This window comes from Symphalangus syndactylus, chromosome 24 (genome assembly GCF_028878055.3).
Source record: "Symphalangus syndactylus isolate Jambi chromosome 24, NHGRI_mSymSyn1-v2.1_pri, whole genome shotgun sequence".
Taxonomy (NCBI): domain Eukaryota; kingdom Metazoa; phylum Chordata; class Mammalia; order Primates; family Hylobatidae; genus Symphalangus; species Symphalangus syndactylus.
In genome coordinates this window covers 38,854,223-38,879,110 of record NC_072446.2, presented here as the reverse complement: position 1 = coordinate 38,879,110, position 24,888 = coordinate 38,854,223, and the positions used below count along the sequence as shown (strand labels likewise).

General features: G+C 57.7%; 3 protein-coding genes across 8 annotated transcripts; 2 read left to right on the top strand and 1 right to left on the bottom strand.

The window, feature by feature from the left end:
- Nucleotides 1–6,910: 6,910 nt before the first annotated feature.
- NECAB3 (N-terminal EF-hand calcium binding protein 3) lies at nt 6,911–24,651 on the bottom strand. Of its 6 annotated transcripts, XM_055266477.2 has the most exons (13): nt 24,085–24,433; nt 22,256–22,280; nt 20,549–20,657; nt 19,565–19,590; nt 19,252–19,349; nt 10,073–10,209; nt 9,713–9,831; nt 9,476–9,555; nt 9,320–9,373; nt 8,549–8,661; nt 8,304–8,381; nt 7,768–7,859; nt 6,911–7,683 (listed from the first exon to the last, which is right to left on the bottom strand). In XM_055266477.2, the coding sequence occupies exons 1-13, from the start codon at nt 24,205–24,207 to the stop codon at nt 7,655–7,657; spliced, it is 1,083 nt and encodes a 360-aa protein (XP_055122452.1). In that variant the 5' UTR covers nt 24,208–24,433; the 3' UTR covers nt 6,911–7,654. The 6 variants fall into 6 exon arrangements, with proteins under 6 accessions (XP_055122452.1, XP_055122449.1, XP_055122448.1 ...); XM_055266474.2 differs by lacking the exon at nt 24,085–24,433 and adding an exon at nt 24,568–24,651 and having other exon boundaries at nt 9,320–9,555; XM_055266473.2 differs by having other exon boundaries at nt 9,320–9,555; nt 24,085–24,438.
- C24H20orf144 (chromosome 24 C20orf144 homolog) lies at nt 12,017–15,509 on the top strand. The gene is made up of 2 exons (XM_055266481.2): nt 12,017–12,303; nt 13,407–15,509. The coding sequence occupies exons 1-2, from the start codon at nt 12,178–12,180 to the stop codon at nt 13,758–13,760; spliced, it is 480 nt and encodes a 159-aa protein (XP_055122456.1). The 5' UTR covers nt 12,017–12,177; the 3' UTR covers nt 13,761–15,509.
- Nucleotides 16,194–18,388, top strand: ACTL10 (actin like 10). Its single transcript, XM_055266479.2, has one exon. The coding sequence runs from the start codon at nt 17,373–17,375 to the stop codon at nt 18,108–18,110; it is 738 nt and encodes a 245-aa protein (XP_055122454.1). The 5' UTR covers nt 16,194–17,372; the 3' UTR covers nt 18,111–18,388.
- Nucleotides 24,652–24,888: the final 237 nt, after the last annotated feature.

Genomic DNA, 24,888 nt, shown 5'->3' with positions numbered 1-24,888 from the left:
GGAAGAGGGAGAGAGGGGCCCCAACTGGTTCTAGTCGTGGCCTGAAGAGCGCCCAAGGGCATGAAGCAGGGGGTGTCTGCACCCCATGTGCCTGGAACTGGCCTCTCTGGAAAGCCAGATGCACCAACTGGTCAGTGCCCTGTGGGAACCAGGCCCTGTCTGCTGGAGCCCACCAGTGGGCCTGTGGTCAAGGGCAAACAACAGCTTCCAGACACTCCCTGTTATTTCTTCTCTCTTAAGTGGTGTTTTGTTTTGTTTTGTGGGGAGGGGGCAGGGTCTCTGTTGCCCAGGCTGGAATGCAGTGGCACGATTACAGCTCAGTGCAGCCTCCACCTCCCAGACTCAGGCAATCCTCCCACCTCAGCCTAAGTAACTGGAACTACAGGCATGGGCTACCATGCCTGGCTGATTTTTTGTATTTTCTGTAGAGACGGGGTTTCACCACGTTGCCCAGGCTGATCTCAAACTCCTGGGCTCAAGTGATCTGCCTGCCTCGCCCCCGCCAAAGTCCTGGGATTACAAGCATGAGCCACTGCACCCGGCCAAATTATCTTGTAATAAGGAAAAATGAACCACAGAGAATCTGACCATCTGTCCTGCCTGAACAGGGTGGTGGACTTGTGGATATATTTTCTAGTAACTTAAGTATTTTCTTGTAAAATTTTAACACAAATGTTAACATACCTGGACTTGTCAAATACTCACTTATGTCCTTATGACACTGATGTTAAATCACAGGTAATTTTACTGTTGCCTTCCAATTTATTTGCTTAATGGTTGCATCATTTAATTGAGGCCATAATTTTTTTTAACTCTTCAACTTCTGTTGGGCAATTGGATCGCTTTCACGTTTTCCAGTATGGCATACATCTTCTATGCATACTCTTCCTTTGCATTATTTATTTCCCTAGGATAATTTTCCAAAGTGGGGGTTTTTGATACTGAACATTTCTTGGATCCTTGAAATCTGTACAAACTACTCTCCCTAAAAGCCCAACAGCTTGCGTTGCCTCCAGCAGCCCCTGGGTGGTACTTTCCGTGACCCTAAGGCTGGTGCAGGCACACCTGTGTGTGGAATTTCAGGCTGCTAGTCCAGTTTACCAGCTGGTGAGCTGAGGCCTCACTTCTGTCACTCAAATACCCATCTGTGCTTCTCCCTCAGACCCGCCTCTCCTGAACAGCTTTGCCCAAAAGGCTCGTTGGCACCACTAGCTTCACAATCCGCTAGAATGCAAGGGGAGAGGGACTGGTTACTAGATCTGGAGACGGGGAGAAGGGCTAGCCTGTGGCCTAGGGCTTGGCTGTATGATCTTTGGTGCAGGTGGTGCCAACTGCAAACCTTTCTGGGCTGCACTGTAATCTGCCCACCTAGAACAATGACAAGATCTCAGCCATGGGACTGTCAGCCCTGCACAAGAGCACTATGTTGGTGGAAAGGGAATGTACCATAGAAATGGCAGGCTGAAAATCTTCGTGACCACAAAACACCCAGATGCCAGATAAATTATAATGAATGTACTTTTAACTGCATTGCTGAGGTCACAGATAGGACATTCTAAGAACTCAAGAGTTGGAGGGAGACTGCCTCTAGGCGCAGTATGAGGCTTGGTTTTGAGCATATACAAAGTACAGAAACAAAACTGGGGCCTTTCCACAAAGGCAGGTAGCTCAGCACCTTTGGCACCGTGAAAAGGCGGCAGGGAAAATCTGCCCATCTGCAATGGAAACTGACTTGGAAACAGCTCTGTCCCTGCTTGAGAAAAAGAAAGAAAAACTAGGCCGGGCGTGGCGGCTCACACCTGTAATCCCAGAGATCACTTGAGCCCAGGAGTTTGAGACCAACCTGGGCAACATAGTGAGACCCCCGTCTCAACAAAAATTAAAAAATTAGCTGTACATGTCAGATTTATACTGAAGGAAGGTCAGGGAATCCTGGTGCTGAGAAATTAAGATAATTAAGGACCTTCAAGATCAATATTGTGTGTCAACCAATTATAAGCTGTCCGGAAACACTACTGAACCTTCAAGAAAATAAGCCATTATTTGCAAAGTCAACAGGAACAATAATTGATTTAACCCCTGGGACTTCAGATATTACAATCACCAGATACAGGCTGGGCACAGCAGTTCACGCCTGTAATCTCAGCACTTTGGGAGGCCGAGGAGGGCAGATCACGAAGTCAGGAGTTTGAGACCAGCCTGACCAACATGATGAAACCATCTCTACTAAAAATACAAAAATTAGCCAAGTGTGGTGGCAGGCGCCTGTAATCCCAGCTACTCAGGAGGCTGAAGCAGGAGAATTGCTTGAATCTGGGAGGCAGAGGTTGCAGTGAGCCGAGATCTCGCCACTGCACTACAGCCTGCTGGGCGACAGACTCCATCTCAAAAAAAAAAAAAACAAAAAAAAAGCGCACCAGATACAGAATACAAAATATGAAACCTCTAGAGATGGCACTGAAAAACAATGAGCAAAAAGAGTCTGAAAATGACTAGGCAGATTTGAAAATAGAATTCTGGAAATGACAATCATTGACATAATGCGTTATTCACCAATAGATTACATCAACCTGAAAAAGAAAAAGTAGTGGTGCGTTACCTTTGTCAGAAAGAGAGCAAAGAGGTCGGGCGCGGTGGCTCATGCCTGTAATCCCAGCACTTTGGGAGGCTGAGGCAGGCGGATCACGAGGTCAGGAGATCGAGACCATCCTGGCTAACGATGAAACCCCATCTCTACTAAAAATACAAATAATTAGCCCGGTGTGGTGGCGGGTACTCGGGAAACTGAGGCAGGAGTATCGCTTGAACCCAGGAGACATAAGTTGCAGTGAGCCGAGATCATGCCACTGCACTCCAGCCTGGGTGACAGAGCGAGACTCCATCTCGGAAAAGAAAAAAAAGAGACAAAGAATTGGGAACTGTGAACGATCTGTCCCTCTGGAAGGTTAGGAAGGGAAAGTCTTTTTATGTGTTACCAAGGGCAGCATCCAAGAGCCTGCTAACTGGTGTTTCTCAGCAGAATGGGGACTGTCCTGAGGTGGGGATAGATCTTGGGAAGCAAACATGTCTCTTGCCCATCTCCGCTTGTTTCTGACTGCTGGTATTTCAGGGTCAGTTTCAAGATTAGGCATGTCTCCTTCTTAGCCTTCCTCCCAAGAGGCTTGGGGGAACCAGCGACAGTCCCCACTCCACTCTTCAGGTGGGCTTCATTGCCTGCTGCCAGGAGCCCTCTTGTGGACAGAGCTGGACTCTCCCCCTGGGTTGCCACCATCCCTGAGCCAGATTCCTTTCCAGAGTACACACCAGCAGCTTTTCATTCCCCTTCGCTTCAGCGTTTTCTCAGGCTGCCTTTCCACCGCATGAGTTAATATTCTCTAGGTTCCTCCTACGGAGTTCCAGAAGTGATCGGGGATCAGTCTCCCCACCTTCTGAGGGCTGGCTCACCTGGCCCCTCGCACTGGGCTCGTCCTTGCTGCCCCGTCTGCCATTTTGCAGGCCCCGAGGCCTGGCATTGTTCCTTCTTTTGGTGTAGCTGCCTCTGCCTCCTCTAGCCGGGGCGGGTTTCTGCTACTGGAGGGTGCCCTCTCCCAGCGCTGTTTACTCCCGATGGCTAGCAGCTGTTGGTGCCAGGGAGTGGATCCCTCCTGCGTGACCCGGAGCAAGGCACTTACTGAGCTTTTTCCTCCGTAAGCTGGGGATGCTAACGATGCCTATACCTCTGGTGTGTTGTGAGGGTAAAATGCAATCAACAACATGGGGTATAGCCCCTAGCACAGGGCCTGGCACCCAAGGCACCCCTGTAAACTGGTTGCTGCTATAACCTGTTTCTCTCCCCGCCAATCTGTGGTTTCTTTGAGGATTGATCTTTGTGTCCAGCCCTCTATGTGGAGCCTGGTGTCCTGCTCAAGTAGTATGTTTTGAGAATAATTTTTTGAAGACCACTTAATTCTCAGTCCCTTTCGGCCCATCAGAGGCTGTGTTAAGGGGACTTGTTAGGAGAGCTGTAGGGCATTGGCCACCGTCTAGACTGTTGCTATCTCCAGCCTGGCCTGGCACTGGGCCAATCCCTGGGACAGGTTTGAATATGTACAGGTGAGTCACAGGTGCAGGTGTGAGGAAGGGGAGAGGGCAGGTGCAGGGAGTGGGTGGAAGGGTGGGGGTGGCAGCTGGCCAATGAGCCCGGAGCTCTCCTGACTTCAGGGCTCTGCCTGTCCTTGACCGAGTGCTGTCACCAAGCCCAGGACATTTGATCATCTCCAGCACCTGCCACAAAGCAGGTGCCCAGGGCAGGATTGGGAAAGGCGCCCTAGCACAATGGCACTCATCTGCTCCTTACAGTGGAAGCGTTTCTGTGGTGAACAGGGGTGGCTTGGGACAAAAGCCACAGACAGGGTGACTGGGGTCGTAAATTGCCCAGCTCAGCTGGAAAGGGCCTTGGCTCCCAGGACATGAAATTATGACCTTGGTGCTGAAGACAGTGGGTGCCATTGAAGGGTCTTGGCCAGAGAGGTGCGTTTTTCAAAATGGCAACACTTTGAAAGCCGCCTCTGGCTGTGTCTTTACAGGGAATGGACGGGGTGGGAGCCAGGTAAAGAAGTTGCTGCAGTCTTCCACGCCAGAGAGGACAGTGGCCCTGACTTGGGGGCTGGGGCGAGGCACAATGGTGGGGATGGCAGGCTACAGATGAGGTGGGCTCATGAGATCGACAGACGAGGCAGAGGCTTGAGGGCTTCCTCCGGGTCCCCACAGCCCCAGCCCAGCTCAGACGTCTGTTCTGTGGCTGCAGCTCCACCCCCACCCACTCCCTGTCTGGGACCCTCCTGTCTCCCTGTCACCTGCAAGACAACATTCCACTCCCATGCACCCGGCCTCCTCAGCTCGCCCCAGCCGTCACACTCCAAGGATCCCTTCTTCCCTCGCACCTGCCCGGAGATCTCTGCTCTTCTTCCACAGCTCAAACCAAACACCGTCCTAAGAGGCCCCCTGACCCTGCTGGACATCCCCACCTGCGTGCCCTCCTCTGCAGCTCCAGCCTTCAGGAGGGAGGGACGACACAGACTTTCTTATTAAAAATCATAATAAAGAGGTGTCCACCTTCAGAACTGCACTGCAAGGGTAGGCAGGCAGGGTGCCCGGGCACAAAAACTGAGGAGACGCCCACCACAGATAAGTCAGCCTGAGGGCTTGGGCATGTTTAAAGATGGCAGTGGGCTGGGCACGGTGGCTCATGCCTGTAATCCCAGCACTTTGGGAGGCCGAGATGTGCAGATCACTTGGGGGCAGCAGTTCCAGACCAGCCTGGCCAACATGGTGAAATCCCATCTCTACTAAAAATACAAAAAATTAGCCAGGTGTAGTTGTGTGTGCCTGTAATTCCAGCTACTGGGGAGGCTGAGGCAGGAGAATCACTTGAATTCAGGAGGCAGAGGTTGCAGTGAGCCAAGATCGCACCACTGCACTCCAGACTGGGCGACAGAGCAACTCCGTCTCAAAAAATAATAATAAATAAAGATGGCAGTGGGAAGTTTTTTTAGTTTTGAGGATTTGTTGCTACAGTTTTTGTGGAGGACAAAAGAAGCCTTTACGACACAGGACGGAAAGCAGGGCAATGTCCTCCTCACCTGTCTTCTCTAACAAGAAGACACACTGCCCAGCCTGGGCAACATGGCGAAACCCCATCTCTACAAAAATTAGCTGGGCATTGAAGTGTGCGCCTGTAGTCCTTGGCTCACTGCAATCTCTACCTCCTGGGCTCAAGTGATTCTCCTGCCTCAGCCTCCCAAGTAGCTGGAATTACAGGCACACACAACTACACCCGAACAAGCCTCAAGCCTGCTCAGAGCCCCATGTGGTTCGGATGGTGCCAGCACTTTCTAGGAGCTCCCAGGGATCTGGGAAGTGGGGTGGCGGGAGGACAGCCTGGCACTGGACTGGCCAGGGTGCCACCAGGGACCTATGTGCAGGTGGCCCAGGGAGCCAGGCTGATGGAAGAAACTGTCTCCCGCAGAGGCCGCCGGGGAGAAACCGCAGGTAAGACCCTGCCTGGAGTCCCAGATGGGGATGCCCACCCTGAGCTGGTGCCATCTGAGTTGGCTTTCTAGCCAGGCCCCAGCCCAGTAAGGACGTGGCACCACCAGGGCGTTCAGGAACATGGAAACGGCACTCAACCCACTGGCCACCCCCTCACCCCGACTTAAAGCCTCCCATGGCCTCCTTGGGACGTAGCACCTCAGAGGCCCAGCCTCGCCCAGCCCTCTCCCCCTGGCACCCCCAGCTCAGCCCCGCTACTGGGTCACCCTTGGTTCAACCAGGCAAGCCCTCCTTCTCCTCAGGGCCCGTGTGCCGTCTCCTCTGTCTGTAAAACTGACACCAACACTCCCAGGCGGGGTCAAATGCCATCCTGTGCTCCTGCGGTGCCAGGGGCCTCCTCTTCAGAGCAGCTGCTTAGATGTCCCTCTTGGTCACCTCCCCTCCATGCCCCCAGTAATGGAGGGGGGCAGGAGGACACCTCCAGGGGCTGGTAGGACTGAGCCATTGTCCAGCTGGAACCACTCTGTGGGGTGGCAGTGACAAGTCCAGCTTGGTGAGAAGGACAGGTCTTCCCACAGGAGCGCAGCCGAGCGATCTGGGCCCAGAGAAGGCTCTGTGTGGGTGAAGCTAGAACCCCTGTAAAACCTGCAGAGACATGTCACCCCCTTCCTCAGGCAGGACCCACCACCAGGGTGTGTCAGGGCCAGGGACCCTGAAGTGGGAAAACTTGCGTCAGCTCTTGTGAATATCCATTCTGCGAGCGTGAGGGCACAAGGTAGGAACCGGAGGGCTTCCCAAGAGAGGTGCCCTGCCTGGAGCTTCTGGCCTGGGACGCGCACAGGCCCCACAGCCCAGACCTGCGAGAGACAGGAGGCCACACTGGAAGGGACCACTGCCTTTATTGCCTCTGTGCTGGGGTCCCAGCCTGGGGTTCAGAGGCCTCTGGGGGCAATAGGTGACCCTGGACCCAAATTATTGCTACTTGGCCAGGTCACCTTGGGGCTTCCCATACTGCCCTGAGAATGGGTGGGGTGAGGGCATGCAAATGATATGCAAATGGCATGCAAACCAACCCAAAGGCCTCTGGCACATCCATCGGTGCTGGAAGAGTCAGAGCCTAGTGGCCTGGGAGGGCGACAGGGGCACCCAGGTCAGGCCCAGCCTCGGGGGCAAGGTTTGAGGAGTTGGGGGGTCCCTGAGCATCAGCCCTGCTTCTGCCGCTGGCTGAGGAGGAGCAGAAGCCTGGTCCTAAGACAGCAGAAAGCAAGCAGGACCCTCGCTAGGCGGACAGATGGCCCGAGGCCCACCAAGACAGGGACGGGGCCTGTCCTGGGTCGCTCAGCCAGGCAAGGACAGCAGGGACCAGAATCCAGGTCTCCTGAGCCAGGCAGAAGCCAAAGTAGCTTGGAGGCTGAAGTGACAAACAATAAAATACAGGAATAAATAAATCAATAATAAATAGAAAGCAAGCAGCCCAGTCCCTGATCCCTGGGCTGAGAGCCCTTCCACCAGGCCCAGGTCCAGGAGGAGACAGGCCCTGGTCTTTGCGCTGGGCTGGCCAGTCCAGAAGGCTCCAGAGGGAGGCAGGCAGGGTCCCGGGGCCCTCGGCGTGTGCAGGTCTGGCTCAGTTGTTATTCATTATCCACCAGGAGGCTGGGGGTCAGAGGCGGGGGGTCAGGAGCCCTCAGGAGCCCACTGCCCCTCCAGGGCCACAGTGAGTGAGGGTCCACCGCATACCTGGGAAGAACACAGTGGTGAGGGTGTCCGGGGCCCGCAGGTGGTCGATGAGGACGCGCTGGAAGGCCTTGCTGCAGGGCAACTGCTGGTGCCTGCGGAGAGACCCAGGCTACCGTGACCTCGGTCTCCCCACTCCCGCCCCATCCTGCTGCCAGGATCAGACCCCGGCCCTTCTCACACTGCCTCTGGAGCCTCAGTCCTCTCCCCTGTGACACGGGGACGCTGTGTGGGTGGAATGAGGGCACTGCACATGATGCTCGGCATAGGCATTGTCACATACATAGTGACAAGTGTGTATTCACTGAGTGCCTCCTGTGTCCCTGTGCTGTGTTCAGCTCTTTCCAGTCACCTCCTTTAGCCCACAGGAGTTGGAACTGTTATCACTTCCATTTTGGAAAGGACTTGGGGGCTCGGGCAGGTGGGGTCACTCATCTGAGGTCACAGAGTCAATGAGCAGGACAGCAGGATCAGAACCCTGACCTGACTCACTCCAGGGCCACATTCCACGGTGTTAGCGGCCAGACTGGCACTCATACCTTCTCCAGGAGGCCTCATCCTGCCAGAACTCATACAGGGTGAAGGAGGCACCATCCAGCATCTTCTGGGCAGACACACTGTAGGGCCAAAGAGATGGGCAGGCCAGGCCAGGGCTGCCATCACCTCTGCCTCCCTGGCCTGGGGTCTCATGGGAGCCCTGACGCACCCAGGATGGCCAGCCCCAGCACCCCTCTCTGCTCACCCGCTCCCCACCGGCCATCCCACCTGCCAGCTGGGGACTCACTGCAGACAACGCCTCTGGGCCCTTGTGAAGTCCATGTAGCAGCGCAGGGCTCGGTGGAAGTCCTGCAGGCCTTCCTCTGCCACCTGGACCTGCCTCTGGGCCATGAGGATGTGCTGGTGGGAGAGGCAGCTGGTCAGCTGGTGCGGAGCCGGGCACAGGGGAGGGACTGGCTGTGGCCTCCAGGAGGTTCCCAGCTGTTTTTCTGTTTGTTTTTTAAGACAGGGTCTTGCTCTCACCCAGGCTGGAGTGCAGTGGTGTGTGGGATCGTGGCTTACTGCAGCTTCTACCTCCCAGGCTCAAGTAATCCTCCCACCTTGGCCTCCCAAGGTGCTGGAATTACAGGCATGAGCCACCACACCTGGCCCCCAGCCTTCTTGACTGATGCCAGATCCAACCTACCCATTAGCTGGGTTCCTGCTGCCAACCTGCCCCCCAACCTCCCTGTCTCTATCCTCCTCTCCCTGTCTCCAAGGGTGCTGCTTGATCCAGCCACCGTCCCTCCTCCTGCAGTATGCCACCACTTCCTTCCACCCTCCAGCTTCCGTCCACACTGCCCCAGACCTGGCTTTCAGAAATGCTGACGGGGAAGCAAAGCCCAGAGAAGGGCGGTGGTTCCTGCAGGTTCTCAGAACCCGGCACCTGCCTGCCAGGCCTGAGGGCGGGGCACATGCGCACTGCAGAGCGTGGGTGGGCAGCTGACCCCATGAATCCCCAATTCATGAGCACCCCCCGACACGGCCATCCAGCCACTTGCCCCTCTCCTGGGCTCACCAAGTCAGGCCCCTTGGCCAGGTCCTCTTCATGCAGGGGTTCCAGACGGGGGGCCTGTGAGGGCACAGAGTGTGGGCCGGGCCTCCAGCATGGGCCTGGCTCTGGCGGATACCAGGAGGGTCCTCCCTCGTGGGGCCCTGGCCCCATGGCCCTCACCTTGCACTCGAGCTGGTCGATGAGCTCCTGGAGGCGGTTCACCTGGAGCCGCCACTGCATCTCGGCTTCTGAGCTGCGCCCTGTGGGTGGGGCCCATGCAGGGTCAGGCAGGGGCCTCTCAGGCCCGGCAGGTTCTCAGAATGAAGTGAGGGCCAGTGAAGGAGCGGGCCCCGGGGGAAGGGGGGATGCGGTGCCTGCCTTGGCCAGGCCTCCCACCCCACCCCACCCCAAGTGCACCTGTTTCAGAAGAGCCGGGGGACCAGGTGGATGACCGGCTGACGCTCCTCAGGGCCCGGCGTCCCGCCTGCCGGCTGCCGCAGGACCTGCTCTGCGCCTCCACGCTCTCTGCATCTGACCTAAAGGAAGTGAGGCTCACAGGGCCGAGGACTGGGGCCCCAGGACAGGACAAGCCTCGGTGGGGAAGACAAGCCTCCTGGGACTCCGAGGCCTAGCCCCAAAGCCAGTCTCATTTCACCCCACCATGGCTACCCTGCCCGAAAATGCAGGCTCCAGGATGCTGGGACTGTGGGGATTTGGAATGCGGGTACAGTGGGCGCTTGTGCACTAGCCCCGCAGGTCGACAGCGCCCTTACATACCGCCAGACACGGGCCTGGGCCTCCAGAGTATCTGACGCCCCCTCCAGCGAGCTCTGCAGGGCTTGCAGCTGGCTCACCGTCTCCCGCAGCAGGAAGCGCGTCACAAACTGGTCCACCTTGGAGGCCCTCTCGTACTCCTGTGGGGCGAGGAGGGACGGTCAGCATCTCCCAGCCCGGGCATTGATCTCTTGAGTGGGTCCCCTGCCTCTTGCCCATCAGAGCAGCGGTGGTGGTGGCAAGAGCAGGGGCACGCAAACCTGGCACAGGCAGGAGGGTACTGAGACCTGATGGGCAGGGAGGGTCTGGATCCCTCCTTGGCCGGGCCTGGCCTCCCTCCCCGGAGGTGTGAGGCCAACTCACAGGAGGCATCTGCCCACCGACGTGCCTGGCTTCTCTGGACCTCACAGCCCCTTCCCTGACGGTGCTACCACCTTCAGCATTGTCATAGCCAGTGAGTCCCAGGCACAGCTAGGCTGGGTGGGGGCTGTCACGAGGTATCCAAGGGCCAATGTTGACACGAGGCAAAATGATGGCGTGGTGTAGCCCCAGACTCACAATCTACGTATTCACTCATTTATTCATTCACTCATGCACACAACACTGGGTGCTTTTGACTAGGAGCTGCTGATAAAAGACAATCAGGTTGCCGTCCTCACTCACACAGACACACACACCGGCACTGACCCCAACTGACACCGCCAGCCTCCTCCCAGCCCCTCTCAGGGTGGCAGAGAGGCAGGGAGGCTGCCCACATGCTAGGCCCTGTATGGCCCAGCATGGGATTCTGAGGCTTCTCAACTACCTTCAGTTCCTGGAGCTTCCATTTCCTCATCTATCAAACAGGAAAGATGAAACTCAGCACGTGGAGCTGCAAAAAGCTCCCAGGAGTTAATTCTCCTGCATAGGACTCAGCCCAGGGTCTGGCACATAAGTTCTTGATGCCAGACCTGCCAGCCATCTATCGTCAAGTGTAATACAATAAAGGGCCTGCCCACTTGTATACCCAGGAGTCACAGACATCCTGAGAATTGCCTAACCCACACCACACACACAACACACACACACACACACGCGCCTGCGCGCGCGCGCGTGGGAGTCTTGGGGAGCTGTAGTCCAGGTGCCTGCCCTCTCCAAGGAGAATCCAGAAGCCCCATCCATCAGAAACTTCATCTCCTGCCATGACCTGCCTCAGCTCAGCCATCAGATGGGACCTCCTGGGCCAGGCTTATGAGCTAGGAGACAGGGACAGAGAAGAGGCTGGGTCTTTTCATTCTCAGACAGGCCAGGGTTTCTATCTCCATTAAATCTTTCCAAAAAATTCCTTTTTGGGTATTTGAGATGACTAGTTTCTGTTGCTTGCAACCAGAGAAGAGACAGAAGAACCCACTCAGAGCCAGGCACTATTGCAAGAAGAATTTCATTTAGTCTTTTGTTTTTCTGAGACAGAGTCTCACTGTATCACTCAGGCTGGAGTGAAGCGGCATGATCTTGGCTCACTGCAACCTCTGCTTCCCAGGTTCAAGCAATTCTCCTGCCTCAGCCTCTTGAGTAGCTAGGTTTACAGGCCTGTGCCACCACACCTGGCTAATGTTTGTATTTTTAGTAGAGACGGGGTTTCACTATGTTGCCCAGGCTGGACTCGAACTCCTGACCTCAGGTGATCCACCCGCCTCGGCCTCCCAAAGTACTGAGACTACAGGCATTAGCCACCATGCCGGGCCTCATTTAACCTTTGGAACAATTTACGGGAACCATAATTGACCCCATTTTGCAGATGAGAAAACAGGTCCAGAGAGGTTGAGTACCTGGGCTAAGGTCACATAGCAAGTTAGTGGCAGGGCCAAAATTCATACCCAAACCACAGAAATCCCCCTCTACTCACCACTAAGCACCTTACACGCATTGCCTCATTTATGACCATTAGCTCAGTTTTACAGCTGAGAAACCAAGGCTAGAAGCGACTGAGTGGAGCCCAGAGTCACCTGTGGGCCCTGGAAGGCGGTGCTCAGAGCCTGCAATTGGTGAGGTCACAATGTTGCCAGGGCCCAGGGGGGGCAGGGCAGACGGAGTGTGGGCCATGGTCCCCAGTGGTGACCAGCCCTGCCATGGGAAACTATAGTTCCCACAAAAGGACCAAAGCACCCAAGCAGGACCGCAAGGAGAGGCCGGCTGACATGGACAAGGCCTGGTGGAAACCGTTCCTCAACCACCTCACTCGGAAGAAGCCAGCTGTGAGTGCGGGGGATGGGGAGCAGGGCTGGGGAGGCAGCTGGGGAGGCGGATGGGGGTCAGGGAAAGCTGGACAGGTGGGTGGGAAGGGATGCTGGGAGTCTAGGCCTTGTGTGCAGAAGTCCTAGGGGGTGAGGGAGGAATTCGAAAATCTCTCCCAAGGATGAGGATCCCAGGAGCCCATGTGGGTGTGGATGGGGGTCCTTTCAAGGTGGCTCACGCCTGTAATCCCAACACTTTGGGAGGCCAAGGTGGGTGGATCACTTCAGCCCAGGAGTTTGAGATCAGCCTGGGCAACATACGGAGGCCCCATCTCTACAAAAATAAAAAATTAGCTGGTTGTGGTGGTGAATGCCCACAGTCCCAGCTACTCAGAAGACTGAGGTGGACTACATGAGCCCAGGAGGTCAGGGATGCAGTGAGCCGTTGACAGCACCACTGCACTCCAGCCCGTAGGACACAGCAAGACCCTGTTTGACTCAGTCTTTAAGAAAAAAAAAAAAAAAAAAAAAGCCCAGAAGGGAGGGCAGAGATTCCAGAACCAGAAAGTGGATGAGACTTGAGAGCCCAGGGGGATGAGCATGAGTGGGATTCTCTCCCAACCCTGGACAAACAGGTGGAGATCCCAATACAGAGAATCAGTTCTAGTTGGTACTACTGGAGCTAGAGGCAGGGGGAATTCCCTAGTGTCCTCTCTTCAGCTCCTAGGCTCAGAACTTCCCTGCCTCCCTCTCAAATGAGCAGAGGCCCTGGACCAGGCGGGGGTGGGAGGTGCTGAGAGCCCCTGACATAGGGCCTGGAAGGGATCTCATAAACTTAGACGGAGCTGGTCTCAGGAAGTCAGCCTGGGATGGATGAGGGTTTCCAGAAGGGAGGCGGAGTCCCGGGCGCCACGCAGCGAAGGGCGGGCTTCCCCGAGGCCTGAATTGGACAGGGGTCCCCTCCGGCCCTGGGTGGGGTAGGGCAAACCCAGGGACCTGCTTCCTACATGGGAGGATGACAGGACCCGGGTGGATGAGGGTCCCAGGAGGAGCGCGGGGCGGCGCCGGGTCGTGGGCTTGGCCCTAGCGCGCTCTCCCGCCTCACGCCCCTGTGCCACCCCCAGACCAGGATCGTGCTGATTCTCCCCCTGGACAGGCGGCAGCCGCTGGCAAACGCTGGGCGACGGATTGACTACGCGCCGGGCGCCGGGCTGGGCTCCCCGGCGGCACCCAGGTTGCGCGGAGCGGGCGAAGGCAGTGAGCTCGAGCCGGAGATGCCAGTACTGCTGCTGCTGCGGCGGCAAGAGGCGCGGCGGCCGGAAGAGGGCGGAACCGGAGTAAGGGGCGGGGCCAGGGCAGCGCTGAGCTGGCCGCGGCTGCTCTCGCGCTTCCGGTCCCCGGGGAAGGCTCCCCACGAAGCCGGCCCCGCCGAGAAGCAGCCGCGCAAACGGTGCCGCTGCCCTCGCCCGCGGCTTTAAACGCTTGGCCCGGACCCCGCCCAATAAAGAGTGCGTGGCAACCCTGCCGCCTGCGAGCCCTGTCGGAGGCGTCTGGGCGCGGAATCGGGGTGGGCAAAGCTCAGTCTAGGAGCCGCACAGGGGTGAACGGGGCCTAATGAAGGCAGAGCCATCGCCACGGTCTGGAGCCAGGGCTGTCTTTTGCTTTCTCCTTCCTTGTGCCAAGGGTCAGAACAGAACCCCAAACCTTGCTACAGTGGTGGGAGGCAGTTTCCTTCCCCCAACACTCCAAACCCAGGTCACATCCTGCCCAGTCTGCAGGCTCAAGGGAGGTGGGGTAGGGCAAACCCAGGGACCTGCTTCCGGCAAAGCCTGACATCCCCCCAGCATCCAGAAATCCCTCTTAGGCATGAGGGAGGGTCCCAGGCCAACAGGCACCATCCTGGATAAGAACAGCCAGGACAGCAGCAGTCAGCTGGGGCAAGGCCTGAGACGTGGATTCTGCCTGTGGACGCACCCAGAAGCTGGAAGCCCTGGGCCTCTGGCCCCTCACTCCTACACATTGTGCTTGGTAACCCCAAAGCACTCAGGCCCCCCAGTCTTCCCCAAGGCACCTCTGTCTCCCAACCTACCCTGTCCCATCTCCTTCCCCACGTGACAAAGACTTCTTCCAAACCACTCACCTGTCTAGGGCAGCACACTCCCCTGCTCATAAGCTTTCAGTAGGTCTCCATTACCAACAGGGAAAAAGCCCACAGCCTCAGTCTCACTCCCCAAATCATTTAGAAGAACCCCTGCCACACTTACTGTGGGCGGGATCCTGCTGCTGCCTCTCCTCACTCTCCCGGGTCCCAAATCCAGCTCCACACCCAATGCCACCCCTGGCCTGCCAAACCTGCAGCCTGCCTTCCTGCCACACTCTGGTGACCAACCTCAGGATGCTTCTTTTGGGGGCAGATGCAGCAGGACTGAAGTCCCAGCTCACTAGAGCCACCAGCCCAGCTTCTGCTGAAGATGCACTTTTGTCACTGTCACCATGATGAACATCTCCTCCACCTTGCCTGCACCAGGCTGGAGGCTGCAAGACCTATAACATCACTCCTGCTAATTGTGAAAACTGACTCTTCCCTACCATCCACGTGGTTACAATCAGGGTAACCATGTTCTTCCATGGGGCTGCACCTCCTGCCCATACAATGATTGGCCCAAGCTGGTCCTGTCAGCCCCTCCCGCTAGGATTGTGATTCAGGAGCTATAAGAGACCATGTTCTCTACTTAAACATGCACAGGCTAAGCCAACCTTCAGAATAAAAACACAATGCAGGCCAAGCACGGTGGCTCACACCCGTAAACTCAGCACTTTGGGAGGCTGAGGCAGGCAGATCATGAGGTCAGGAGATCGAGACCATCCTAGCCACACAGTGAAACCCTGTCTCTACTAAAAATACAAAAAACTAGCCGGGCATGGTGGTGGGTGCCTGTAGTCCCAGCTACTCAGGAGACTAAGGCAGGAGAATTGAACCCAGGAGGCAGAGGTTGCAGTGAGCTGAGATCGTGCCACTGCACTCCAGCCTGGGCAACAGAGCGAGACTCCGTCTCAAAAAACAAGTAAACAAAACAACACAATGCAGTGCACATCCTGGGTTCCCCACAGCCCCGCAGTCAGATTGTTCCTGAAACCTGATTTCACCCTTGCTCTTGATATCCATAACATGTAAGATCCTTGTAATAAAGTCCTTGTAATAAAGTCCTTATTTTGGCTTACATTCACCTGAGTGTTCTACCTGCAACCAAACTGATCCTGAGGAGGATGAGGCTTTGCAGAGGCAAGAAGTGGTCTCTTTCCTGTGTGTGGGGATTATTACTACCTTTCGGAGGAGAAAACCGAACCCAGAGAAAGATCAAGACTTGCTTAGGACTGCACAGTGAGTCAGCTTCAGAACTGAGTCTTGCTGGGTGCGGTGGCTCACACCTGTAATCCCAGCACTTTGGAATCTGAGGCGGGTGGATCACCTGAGGTCAGGAGTTCGAGACTAGCCTGGCCAACGTGGCGAAACCCTGTCTCTACTAAAAATACAAAAATTAGCCGGGTATGGTGGTGCGCACCTGTAGTCCCAGCTACTTAGGAGGCTGAGGCAGGAGAATCGCTCCAACTCGGAATGCAGAGACTGCACTGAGCCGAGATTGCAACGCTGCACTCCCAGCCTGGGTGACCGAGACTCCGTCTCAAAAAAATAGTAATAAAAAAAAAGAACTGAGTCTCAAACTCAGGCCCACGTGAATCCATCCGTGGGAGCCCATAAGGGTAGGGCCAGAGCCTCTCGGGGCTCTTCGGGGAAGCTGTAGATCTGTGATTTAAAAGCTTTTTCTTCAGCACTGGGAGGGTAGGGGGCCACACATCTGGCCAGAGTACATCAGATAATTCTAAGTGGTTTGGGAAAGGAATCAGACTGTGCTGGACTGCTGAAGCCAGACCCCTGGATGCCAAAATCACTGCCCTTGGCTCTGACCAGGAGAGATGATGGGTCCAGAGAGTTGTCATAAGGTAGGGGGCTGCGAAGTGCAGCTGCTGGGGAGTGAGGTCACAATGAGCCCAATCCAAGTTCTTTTCTGCCTTCTGACCAGCCTCTCCCCCTTCCACAACCAGGAACTTCCGTCAAGCCCAGGTGAGAGGTGCCAGGAGGCTGCCTAGGTCCTCAAGGGGGATATATGTCCAAATGGCGTTACCACACGGCCCCTTCGCCCTCAAAGTTCTGCTCCTCCTGGGGGCTTCTTAGGATCTAAAAGGATCAGTCCTAGCCATCTCGTCAGGCATCTCAGCAAGGGCTGACGGGGCGAACAGCAAAGCAGAGGCGAGTCCTGAGAGCGTGGAGCCTGAAGCCCGGCGCCGGAGGAAGACCAAGAGAGTGAGATGCGGCTGGAAACCAGCCAGAGCGGAGACTGAAGCCTGAACTAGGGGCCGGGCCTCAGGTTTAGGAACTAGCCACGAGCTGAAAAGGAGGCGGACGGCCCGGACAGAAGAGGCGGGGCTTTCAGACCAGAGGGCGGAGCCAAGAGCTGAGAAGAGTAGTGATCTGGTCCAGAGGAGGAAGAACTTAGGCCCCGGAGGCAGAGCCAAGGGCTGCAGGGGACTACTCCCTAGGACAGAGGCCGGGAGGTCTCGGGCCAGTGGCACGGAGGGGCGGAGCCTTCAGCCCCGCGGCTAGGCCGAGCCCGAAGGTGGCGTCGGTGTCAGGGAGCCGCCGCGTGCACCGGCCGCCCTCCCTGGGCCGCATCGCGGTGGTGGTGGACCAGGGCTCGGGCTTCACCAAGGCGGGCTTCGCGGGCGAAAACCAGCCGCGCATAGTGCTGAAGAGCTCCAGCCTGGTGCCCAGCTGGGACCGGCCGGTGCTGCCCGGCGCGCCGGGCTGCGAGCTGGCGGGCGGCGTGGCGCGGGCGCACCCCATCAAGCACGGCGTGGTGGCGGACTGGGAGGCGCTGGAAGGGCTGTGGGAGCGCCTGCTGGTGGGCGGCCTGCGGGTGTGCCCAGAGCAGTGGCCCGTGCTGGTGAGCGACTCGCCGTCGGCGCCGCCCGCGGGCCGCGAGAGGGTGGCGGAGCTGCTGTTCGAAACCCTGTCAGTGCCCGCGTGCCACATGGCTAGCACCGCGTTGCTGGCGCTCTGCTCCACCGGCGCGTTCAGCGGGCTGGCCGTGGAGGCGGGCGCGGGCGTGTGCCACGCCACGCCCATCTACGCGGGTCACTCGTGGCACCAGGCCACCTTCCGACTGAACGTGGCAGGCAGCACCCTGTCGCGCTACCTGCGGGATCTGCTGGTGGCGGCGAACCCTGGCCTCTCGCAGCAGGCCTTGCCCCGCAAGGCCATCACACATCTCAAGAAGCGCAGCTGCTACGTGTCCCTGGACTTCGAGGGCGACCTCCGCGACCCCGCCCGCCACCATCCGGCCAGTTTCAGCATGGGTAACGGGTGCTGCGTCTGCCTCAGCAGTGAGCGCTTCCGCTGCCCCGAACCCATCTTCCAGCCGGGCCTGCTGGGCCAGGCTGAGCAGGGGCTGCCCGCGCTGGCCTTCTGCGCGCTGCAGAAGATGCCCAAAACGCTGCGGACACGGCTGGCAGACACCGTAGTGCTAGCCGGCGGCTCCACGCTGTTTCCTGGCTTCGCCGAGCGCCTGGACAAGGAGCTGGAGGCGCAGTGCCGGCGGCACGGCTACGCGGCCCTGCGGCCCCACCTGGTGGCCAAGCATGGGCGTGGCATGGCTGTGTGGACCGGCGGCTCCATGGTGGCCTCCCTGCACTCCTTCCAGCGCCGCTGGATAACTCGGGCCATGTACCAGGAGTGTGGCTCCAGGCTGCTGTACGATGTGTTCAACTGAGTCAGGCTGGACTGGGGGTGTGGCACTGCGGTGGGGAACAGCTATCTAAATAGAGTCAAGTGTTTGGAGCTGGCAGGGTCCTCCTGGAGGTTGGAGCTGACTGGATGGGTCACCCCCAAACCCTTTCTGGGCCAGGAGGAGGTATTTGGGACCCATGGGACCCTAATTTTGAACTGCAGTTTGAATCTCCCCAACCACTGCCAGTTCAGAGAATGCCAGTCCAGCTGCCTACCCCCAGGGCCCTACTTTATGGCAATAAAGGTGATGCTCCACTTGTGTCCGTGCCACAGATATGGGAGTTCCTCCAAACCCTCGTCATGTACCATCTGGACAAACATCTGATGCCAGGCCCCAAGGGGCGATCCCTTGAAAAGCTACTAAATCTCATGTGAAAGTCACCAGGAGGAGGAGCCCTGTACCTAGCCGTGTGCTCAGGTCATTGTTGACTATGAGTGCCTCAGTTTCCCCTTCTGTACAAAGTGGGGTCAGGCACAATCCTGGGCCTGCTCACTGCTCCCTCTCCCTTACAAGAGCTATGGAGCAAAGGGAGGTGGAGATATTTCTTGAACACACAAAGGGAAGGGCGGCTTATTTTTTGGAAGTCACCACTCAAGGGCCTCAAGCCCTGGCTATCAGCACTGTTCGAGCTTGTGCATACACGTGTCCACATGTGCACACAAACACGTGGGTGTTCACGTACCTGCCTACTCATGTATGTCCTCGGGCCAGGCCCTGCCCTGTGAACCTGTAAGCACAGCCTTCCACGCCTAGCCCAGCCCTGAATGATATCCCACGACAGTTGTGACGGGCCAGCAACTAAAGCAACAGCAGCCTCTAGTATGAAGAACCTAGTGTGTGCCAGACATTATTCTGGGTGCTGGAAGCAGAACAAAACAGACAAAAATCCCTGCCTTCGTTCTCACTCGTCACAGTGATGTATGAAGGGTGGCTCTATTGTTATGATGGTTTACAGATGAGGAAACAGGCCCAGAGAGGTCAAGAGGCACAGCTACAAAGTGGGAGCCAGGATTTGAACCCAAGCCCCTAGCTCTATAACCCTGAGTCAAGACTGTGGAGGATCCCACAGCACAGCAGATGCCCGCTGCCTCAAGTGGATCCCCCCATCAGCCACTCCACTCACCAGCTTGGTGGCATCCATGGCAGTGAGCACTGCACGGTTCAGCGATTCCAATGCAGCCAGCACCGGCCGGTAGACACCCAGGTGCTCTGAGAAGTAGTCTGCAGGCAGAAGAGGTGCTCAAGGGTTCCTGGACCCACCACCCATCTACCCACCCTGGGATTCTGGCCCCCTGGAATTCCTCAGCAGCCAAGCAGGCCTTATATCCTGAGCCCAGCCCAACCTGTCCCAACAGGAGACCAGCAACAGTCCCCTACCACACCTACCCTGGGGCCCAGGGGCCCCGGGAGACAAGAGCTCCCATGGGCCTACTCACCACACAGTTTTTCCGTTTCTAAATTGCTGCAGGGAAAAGAGAAGGCGCCCTTCAGACCTGGGCCTGGTAAACTGGGACTAATGGGGCCAATGCCCCACATCCCACCCCACCAACTCCCAGCTCAGCCTAACAAGGCCACTTCTGCTCCGCCCCAGATTAAGTTGCTCCTGTGGACAGAGTCCTTGCAGGGTTGGAGAATGGGTTCTACTGCCCCCACCAATCACTCTAAGGGCAAAGATTCAGACCCATTCTTGGCTGCCAAGAGGATCTCAGGCCAGGGGAAGATGGATGTGGACACAGGCCAGTGAGAAGTGGTCAGAGCTGCGAAGGGGAAGCCAGGTGCAGGGAAGTCCAGGGACGGCATGGGGTATTTAGTTGGTAGGTTAGGGAGGGTTTCCTAGAGGAAGAGCTGACTAAGTGAGGCCCTGAAGGACAAGGAACTGGCTGGGGAGTCTGGAAAGGAGGGGAGGGGGAGCACTGCAGACGAAGGTTCCAGCCCAAGTCTGAGACTGACCCCCAGGAAAGGGGAGAAGGGAAGTAGAGGGAGTAACAGCGGTTCGTGCGTGTGCACCCCAGGAGCAGGCATGGGGAGGAGGGTGCACACTCCTGCCAAGACACGTAGATGTGGGAGCACACAAGGGGTAGATGGTGTGTGTGTTCGTGCACTGCATTCTCGGGTGGAAGCAGGCGGGGCCCAGCTGTCCCCAGGCATCCTCTGGTCCCTGTGGGAAGCGGGAATGGGGAGCTGAGCCATGGGTGGTGACTCAGACTTGGCTATTTTGGGGTCCCAGCTGGAAGCAGTGTAGTGGGTAAGGCTGTAGCTGGAGAGGGGGTAGGCAGGGGGGTAAAGTTGGAACTGAGCCCTGGTACCTTTCTCCCTGCCCCCTCTTCCTCATCCTACAAAAGGAACCAAGGCATCAGGGAATACAGTGGGGTAAAGACAACCTGGCGTTGCATCTACCCGCAGCCCCCTCTCATACTCACTCAGTGAGATGCCCATCAATGCCGCTGAACAGTTCCTGCAGCTCCCCCGGGCTGAGAACCCCATCGGCAAAGTAATTCTGGAATTCCTCAAATGAGAGCTTCCCATCATCTGGTGGCAGGGGGAGGACAGGGAGCAGAGGAGGTATCCCTGACGCTGACTGCACCCCTGCCACCAGGTCCAGGGTCCCAAAGGCCTCATAGCATCTGACAACCATCTAGCCAGGTGAGATGGGATTCTGAGCTCAGTGGGGGGCCTGACTATTGGGGACAAAAGGACTGGGGTCCTCAAAGGTATCCAGTGAAGGCAACAGAACCTACTTTGCACGCACAAAAGGGACAGAGCAGTATGTACATAGCATTGGGTAGGAACTCAGTAAATGTTTGCCAAGTGAAAAAACAAGCAACAGGCTGGGACACGGCCGCAGTGTGGCAGGACCTAGACGTCACCTGGAAGGATTTGGGGACCATCCTCGCTGCAGGGCGCAAGGAACCTTCATTCTCTGGACCCAGGACCTTCACAGAGAAGCCATGGGGAGGCAGACGGAACCCTCCTACTAGTTGGAGCCTCTGTAGGCAGCAGCAGGCTGGCTCAGAAGGGAATGAGCTCCCCATCACAGGGGCATGTGAGCAGAGGCTGGGAGCACTTATGTGGGACAAAGACATGGGATTCGGCCTGAATGATGTGTGAGGTCTCTGAGCAGATGGGTGCAGGGAACTGAGCCAGGGGAGGATCTGAACCTCCCCAGACAGAACTCCCTGGTCCAAGTGAGAGCATGTGTCCTGATCAATGGGTTGGGACAAACAATCCCCGTCAATTTGAAGAGACCCAAGGAGAAGGGGCAAAGAGTGGGGACAGGACCCCGTCTCCAGGAGGATGAAACACAAGAGGGCGTGAAGACCCAGATGAAAGGGGCCCCAGGCTGACTGCGAAGCTCAGACCCTCCACCGGCTACACAGTGGCCTGCTCCAAGTCACCTAGGGGGAGCAGCCTGTTGCTGGATGGGTCCCCTAGGGCTCCTGCTTTAGCTTCCAAGGTTCTCCCAGACCAGGGTCTGAGACTGCCCAGGACCCAAGGCAGGAGGAGCCGACTCCTTTGGCACTGGACCCAGCTTTATCCTTGCCCAAGGCGTGAGTTTAGTTGTGTCCTCCAAGACCTCCCTGGTCCAGATGGTTGGTCACATGACAAGTTACTGAGACCTCTAAAAACCTGAGTAAAATCTCCAAAAAGGTCTCATTTCCATTACCTCACTCTTCCAAGTGCCTCACACAAGGAGCCTGGGACTAAACGCTGCAAAGACCCAAGTTCGAGCCCATCAATTAAAGGCTGTGTGACCTTAGGCAACCTGCTTCACGTCTCTGGGCCTCTGCTCCTTTATGAAATAGGGTGAATTCCAATCTAGCTGGTGGTTGTGAGGACAACAGAAGGCCATGTACAGGAAGTGCCCATCACCATGCCAGGGCGCTGTGTGAAAGTCAGCCCCTATCTCCAGTCTGTGGCCAAACCACATTCTCTCCGCTCTCCATCCTGCCAAACTTGGCTGAGAACAGCACTTCCTCTGGGAAGGGGGCCTTGATTGATTCTCCTGTTTTGGGCCCCCAAGATTTGTCTCAACTCTTGACTTCCCACCCAACCTCCCAACTCTCCCTGGACATCCTGGATGCCTCCCACCCTGCCCCACTGTGGGACCCAGGGGAAGCCACACTCACCATTCTTGTCTGCTCTGCGGAAAACCTAGAGGACAAAGGGACATAGAGAGAACTGTGAGTGTCACTCGGGAAGCCAGAGGCCCCCACTCAACCCGACAGGGTCCCAGCTGGCCGGCCTACCCGCTGCCTTGCCTTTCCTCCCACCCAGCCTGTTCCCAAACCACCTGCCCAGCTCAGCCCTGCAGGAGCTTTTCCTGCAAGCAGGGCACAGGAAGAGCACGCAGCGGGTGCCACCTCTGCTCACTTCTCCTGCAGGGCCTGGCCTCGTGGGGGGGTGCTCCTGGCCAGTTCCCTGCGTCCCCACCTCCCACACCCAGAGTGCAGCCCAAATTCTATCTGATACATCAGCCCCTGGCACGGTTCCAGCTTGAGGAAGGTTGAGGAGATGGGCCGGGTTGTGGCCCAGGAATCTTGCACAGCCGTCCTAGACCTGAGCCCCGAGCTCTGCTGTGTGGCCATGGTCTACCCCAGCTGCCCTCTCTGAGCTGTTTCCTTGCGTGCTGTTGAAGACCAACAGCAGGCAGTGGCTACTGTCTCTGCAGGTGCCTGAGTTACCCACTAGCAAATAGATCAGAAGCAGCTGGGGTTAACTCTTTCAGGGCTGGGGCTTCCTATGGGGCTGACTGTGAGGACCTTCGGCAGGCGTGTGTGTACACACATGTCCAAGGGGGAGTGGGGGTGGCAGAAGGCAAGTTCCGCAGATTTCATTTATGGAAAAGTGGAGATGAAGAGCAACAGAGGCAGAGAGGAGCAGAGTCAAGACAGGTCCCCGTCTCTCTTAGTGACCTGCTCCCAGGTCACCCAAAGCAGCCCAGCAAAGGGGAGACTGGCAGGCCTGGCAAGCAGGGGTGGGCCAAGCCTGGGCCTAGAGCCTCCATGAACTCCAGGTCCTGAACGCCAACCCCCTCCAGGGTCCTGTTTTCTCAGGGTCAGAGGGGCTCAGGAAAGACTCTAACCTCTAGCCTAACTCAGAGAAGGTCTGCCACTGGCTGAGGGGCATACAGCAAGCCAGGGAGGCCCAGGTAGGGTAGATGGAGATCTTGGGAGCGGGCAAGGGTGCTAAGCTGGGAATGGGGACACCTGGGGTCACCCTATTGTATCCCTGCCTCCATGACTGACCTGAGACATATCCCCTCAGGCCTTGGTTTTCCTACCTGGAAAGAGGGAGGGTCAGGTCCCTTCCAGCCAGGGCTGTGGTCAAGGTGCTGAGTCACTAGGGGCAGTGGGGAGGGGGTGGGACACAGCTTTGCCTCCCTCTGGAGTTGGGGCATGAGGGGGCCAGGACAGAGCCCAGCACAGCGGTGAACGGTGGAGAAAGGGCTCAGGGCCGTGGCTGGTGCCCATGGGGGCCGCAGGGCCACCCATGGCCCCAAGGGAGGGTGACTCTGAGCAGCCCTTACCAACTGTAGGACTCTGCTGCCCCGGAGTGGGGCCTGAAGGACTCTGGGGGCGGCACTAGAGTCAGGAGTGAGGGGCCCTTGTGCTTCCAGGCTCCCCTTCCCCAGTCAGCCCAGCCTGGAGCTGCCACAGAGTGGGGTGACCGCTGCTGTGATTGTCGACAGCCCCCCGCCAACACCAGACACACAAATGGGGTGGGCTGAGGGGTGGGAGGCAGCAGGGGCAGTGACACTGGAGCAGGGAGAAGAGGAGACATGGAGAGACAGAACAGGTGACACAAAGGCAGAAAGGTCAAGGGGAAACAGAGACAGCAGGGCCAGAGAGAGGGGCAGAGACCCAGAGACAGCGGCGGGGCCCGAACAACCCCGGAGGGTGAGACTAACAGAGACTCGGGCAGGGAGACACCGCGAGCAGAGCCCGCGCCCACTCACGTCCTGGAAGAGCGTGTGTCCGGCGGGCCCCGGGTCGGGCGCGAGCTGGGGGTGCCGCGGGGGCTGGGGCTGGGGCGCGGGCGGCCGGAGCAGGCACACGGTGAGCAGCCCCGCGCACGCCATGGCGCCTCCGCCCGCTTGCTGGGGCTCGGCTGCGGTCGCTGCCGACCCTGGACGCCGCGGCGGACTCGGTATGGCTAGAGGCAGCCCCTTGGCGCCGGCGCCGACGCGCGGGCTCAGGCCCCGCCCCCGCCCCGCCCCCGCGGACGCCGGGTTCCCTCGCCTCAAGGTCCAACTCCAGCGTCGCGGGCCTCCGCGCTTCCGCGGCCACGGCGGAGGGGGAGGCGCCCGAGGGCTCTGGTCCCGCGACGGCCTGTCGGAGCAGAACCTAGGGGCTGCGCGCCTACCCGGAGGGACAGGGTGACCAAGCCAGTGCCTAAAAGTCAGGGTGACACGAGTGGGTAAAACCCACCAGGACTTCACCTTTTGGGGCGTCTGTATCCTCATCTGCAAAAATGGTACTGGCAGACACCCTATGGGATTGTTGGGACTCATTCAATGTCAAGTGCTTACAACGGGGGCTGGCGCAGAGGAAGCCCACAGGTCCGTGTGGCCTACTCCCAGGCATCCCGACGCCCGCCCTCTCTGGCACTCAGCACAGCCCTTTCCCCTCCCCTCGGTGACTCTGGCCCTCCCTTCAACCTGTTCTCCACACAGCAGCCAGGGGGAGCTTTTAAGATGCGAAAGAGGAGGTGTCACTTCGGTCTCCGGTGACTCCTTGGCCCCTGATCAAAGCTTAAGACT